Genomic DNA, 4932 nt, shown 5'->3' with positions numbered 1-4932 from the left:
GCCTTTGCTGTCTTATTCTTTTTGAGCCTTTCAGGCAGGGATATATATGTTCTGCCAGGCACATCCTTACGGAGATCTTGGATTTAAATTTCTCTTGGTTTTGCTTGGATCACTGCCTGCCACGGCCAGTTGATAGGTGGCCCAAAGAGCTCTCTTATCTTCTCCAGGACATTACAGTGGCATCCTTCCACAGGATGATAGCACAAGATGCATGGTGGCACCAATTGCACCTTGCTGTGAAAGTTAGGTGCAGAAATGACAGTTGAGAACAGAGATATTGGAACATCACCCAAGCAGGGTAAGTTTAGAGCCTGGTTTAATTTCTTCTACATATGGGTACTACTGTTATTTGGGAGAGGAAGGAAGAAGTACATGGACTTCTGCCAAAAACTTTCTGTGGAATTTAATAAGCCAGTCCTCAGGCTACATATGATAAGGCTAGAAAAGTTGTTGCAAATGCTAATTGGAGGGATAGCAATTGGCATGTAGTACTCAAGCAGAAGGATCATGGGGGTGCAGATTGGCTTGTCCCGAAAATGGGGGGGGGGATCTAAGATCCAATTATCCTGCAAGTTCTGCCGTATATAGCTCTTCACTTCTTCCAATCTGTTCAATCCTCAACTGCCGCTGGATGCTTCTCCTTTAAGCATTATAAACAAAATACTGAGCTTCCATGTTCAGATGCAGTTTAACTGTGAACAGTAAAGGAACACTGCTGCTTTTGTGATTTCCTCTGCAAACTTCCCAAAGCATCTGGTTGGCTAAGCTGGAAATGAAAAGCTTCAAACTGAGAACAAAATACAAAGCCACAAATTTAAGAAAAAATTCCCAGGAGACATCTGAGCACTCTGACTTTCCAATTGCTGCTGCCATACAAAAAGCCAGGCACCCTTATCAGGAACTCCTTGCTATTTCCTCAAAGGTGGTTTAAAGATGGCTACATGCACCACTTTTCAGTAAGTTATTTTTTGGAATTCGTGTGAAATGTTGATGTGTTAGCCAGTCAATAATCCTTAAAAACCAGCATAACTTTTTTTTCCTGCATTTCTTAGTCTTTCTCATCCTTTTCTTAGTAATAGAGAGTTTTGTTTTGTTTTGACCCTTTGAGTTGATGCTGACTCCTGGCAACTGCTTAGAGAGACAAATTCCTGCATTTTTCTTGGCAAAAATGTCTTGCTATTGCCTGCTTCCTAGGGCTGAGAGAAAGTGACTGGTACAAGGTCACCCAGCTAGCTTTGTGCCTAAAGCAGGATTAAAATTCATAATCTTTCAGTTTCTAGCCTGATGCCTTAACCACTATACCAAACAGTCTTACAGTAATAGGAGTAGGTGAAGTGGTGGTCTGATTAATTAAAAATTATAACTTTGTAAGTTGTAGTGTATATAATGTCTCTTGTCTTGTCCTGAAGACCAGATTTCCCCTATCTGAACCTTGCAGATGTGCTGGTTTATAAAGCCTATCATCCCTGACCCAAGATAATCATTGGGTTGGCCACTTTGAGATCAGAAGATTGGACTTACTGGGGCTTTATCCTGACCATCATTGGTCTTCTTACACTCTTATACATTAACCGAGTTGAAGAAGGCTTTTGGAATTGGTTTCTTCTCATCACATTAGCCTGTCCTAGCCTAGTCAAGCTTTATTTAGAGCTCTTGTTTTTGCATTTCTTCTGTTACTGATGACATGAATTTTACATGTGTGTTATATGGGCCAGACTTTAAAGGGCAAAATCTGGCTATCATGGACAGAGATGATAAGGATTAAGATAATGTTTATTAAAGACAGTAAATACGTAAGTATTATTTATGGGTTTGATCAGGAGTCCTGACACTTGTAGTGTTCATAAATATTTTGTTTGGCTGTTAGGGGGTAATGCCTGCACAGATTTCCCAGAATCCTGCTGAATCACATTGCTAAGAGAAGTGAAACGAGGCAAGGCTGGTTACTTTGCTACCAGCTAAAACAGTTTGCCACTATACAGAATACATGTTTCCAGAGCTAGTGTGGCAATTAAATATGCTTAAGGTTGCAGTCTTGCTTAGCCCTATCGGTTGGGAGTTGGGACTACAAACTTTAGCTACCAAGGAAATAATCAATTGCAGTTTTGCAGCCTAATCCTGTGCTTTTTCATTCAAAGATAACTCATTTAGGTTGGGAAAATCAGATTTTGAAGTGTAGCACCCAAAATATAAATTGAAATAGTCGAGTTGGATTTATTGCCCAATCAAGTGTTCCTTAGATTGTAATCATAATGATACTTAGCTGGAGTAATCTCTACTTCTAACTAGGCGTGCACAATTTTAGGATGTCACTGTATCAATAGCTGAAAAGTTTAATTGACAGGGCATAAAGCACCATCCAGATTGCCCTGCTAAACCCCATTAGCAGAGTGGGTACTTTTAAACAGCCTGGATTTAAATTTTTTAAAAAAGCTAAATAAAAGTGGTTCTGAAAGCCTCTTTGGGGCAAAATGTATCCATTCCGTATTTCATTCCACTCTGCCCCCAAAGAAGAGCAGATGAGCAGAATATTTTAAGCTATCTCTCCTGTGGTGATGACACCACTTGTCATGCCACCATTGATAGCAAGGAGAGAAAATACATCTGCTCTGAGCCATAACTTGATGTAGCTTTGGTTTGATGAATAAAGTACACTTGGTAGAGATCACCACTGTTAGCAAAGTCCAAAGAAATAGTATCATGGTTTATTTTGTGGGAGATGGGAATCCAGTCTGAGAGTCTATCCAATCATAATGTAGCATTCCCCCCCCCACCCATTCCAAAAGACACCTGTATTAAGATGCTAATTTTATTCACTTAAACTGCTTATTCTTAAATATTTGAATGTCAGTCACAGCTATTTTAAAAGTGGCTAGTTGGCTAAAATTTAACAGATTTACCCTAAAATGTTTGTGCCTCTTTTTATATGGCTTTTTTGGTGTTTTTTTTTTTAAAAAAGCTATTAGCATATCATAGGTTAATTCCTGCAGTTGCTTCTTTTTTATTTTTTACAGACTTGGTACTGCGCCCCAAGGAAATCACTCATACACTCATACAAAACCTATGGAGCTGCAGAGACATTCCAAATCTATAAGGGATCCTCATAAATTATCAGAAACATTGGATTGCCTGCAAGAACCCCAAAGCAATGTGGGACAGCACATCAAGCTGGAGATGGGGGTTGAGGGAGAAGATGTCCCCCCTTCACCTCCTAAGCTCTCTCGGCCACCAGCACCCTCTCCTAGCGGCACCCTTGTTCAGAGTTTGAATGGCTTACCGGGAACGGACAGGCGGGTACACGCTCCGGGTGTGACCTCGACAGGCCTCGACCAAGGAGAAACCTCTCGACTTGGGCGTTACCTGTTGATTGACAGTCAGGGGCTGCCATACACTGTACTGGTGGAAGAGGGAGTGGGGACACCAGGGGGCCCCGAAGGGGGTGGGAGTGGGGGGACCTTGCGCAAGGTGTACAGCTGCCCTGTGTGCTTGCGAACATTCGAGTACCTGTCTTACCTGCAGCGCCACAGCATCACTCACTCGGAAAGCAAGCCCCACGTCTGCCGGGCATGTGGCAAAGCTTTCAAGCGCACCTCCCACTTGGAGCGCCATAAGTACACCCATTCGGGCCGGAAGCCTCATCAGTGCCCCATCTGCCAGCGCCGTTTCCGTGACTCTGGAGAGCTCTCTCATCACCAGCGGGTGCACACTGGTGAGCGGCCTTACCAATGTGAAGCATGCCACATGCGCTTCGGGGAACGCAACACCCTCCAGAGGCATATCCGCCGGAAGCATCGTCTGCAGCTCCTCCCCACACAGTAAAGACTGGCCTTTGGGGAGGGGGACTTAATTTGGCCCGAAGATCTATTTAGGAAAGCATCATCCCAGGCTCTGCTAGCTTCCATGCATGCAACGGTAATCTTAGCCTGCTTCAATCTTCCTGGGTTTTATCGATCCAATATTCCCACATCAGTCAACACAACGACAACCTGTTCCATAGGAAAAACGTGAGCGGAGAATTTCCCCCAAGTGTGCTAAAAATTAGCAGGCGTGCTAAAAGCAGCTTGCCAAGATTTGGCATAGACCTCTTCTACTTTGACTTGCCAACGAGGACCAGGTATGATATTTTAATAGATGCTAGTGTGTGTCATGCCTGTATGTTCCTCCCCCCTCAACCTGCCAGGAAGATCCTTTCCCTTCTGCTTTGTTCCCAAGCATCACTGTTACCATTGGCCGTATAGGCAGTGCACACCTAGCATGGATACATGTCTGGACATCATTTCCCCACCACACGCAGCATAGCATGGTTGCATTTAGCCTGGCTACTGTGTTCTGGCAGGAGCCATTTTCTCATGCCAGGCCTAAATGGCAGGGAGACTCCAACAGGCCCCAAGTAGACTTACACATACTGCATAAACACTGCCTTTATTATCTATGCCCCAAAGGCATGTTTTATCAGGTAGACTGACATTGCATGCCTGTGAATGCATTTGTAGAACTGGTATCGAAATCTACTGCCTGTTAAGCCTGGAGGTAGGCCTCCCTTTTCATGTATCCCTCAACGCACAAACAGCCTGGTGGAAAACTAGGGCCTTCCTATCCATTCTAGAGTTTGTATCAAGCATCCAACTGGTGTGGGGAGGGATGTTAAACTGGGCAGCTCTGAGGATATCTTTTTCTTCTACATGGCGTTTCAAAGAGAACAGAGGTTTTGTCCAAGTGAATGATAGAAGAGGCTGGGGAAAAGCTAAATTCCATAATTCCTGGGAAACAAGCATTTGACTCTCCCTTTATGACAATGCAAACATACAAAAAAGTGAGGGGAGGAGTGCTTCTCTTACAGTCCCTTAGGTACTGCTTTTGAAGTAGCGGAAATGAGGAGGAATTGATGTTTCCTTATTGAGTCTCCCCCTGTTCCTCTCAAAATTCAAGCAC

At 43.6% G+C, this 4932-nt stretch overlaps 1 protein-coding gene across 1 annotated transcript; it reads left to right on the top strand.

The window, feature by feature from the left end:
• The first annotated feature begins 375 nt into the window (after positions 1-375).
• Positions 376-4581, top strand: LOC308677064 (uncharacterized protein). The gene is made up of 2 exons (XM_081343225.1): positions 376-956; positions 3015-4581. The coding sequence occupies exons 1-2, from the start codon at positions 934-936 to the stop codon at positions 3817-3819; spliced, it is 828 nt and encodes a 275-aa protein (XP_081199351.1). The 5' UTR covers positions 376-933; the 3' UTR covers positions 3820-4581.
• Positions 4582-4932: the final 351 nt, after the last annotated feature.

The sequence above is a fragment of the Vipera berus genome (assembly GCF_964194415.1).
Source record: "Vipera berus genome assembly, chromosome: Z".
Classification (NCBI taxonomy): Eukaryota; Metazoa; Chordata; class Lepidosauria; order Squamata; family Viperidae; genus Vipera; species Vipera berus.
This window is presented reverse-complemented; position numbering and strand designations above follow the sequence as displayed.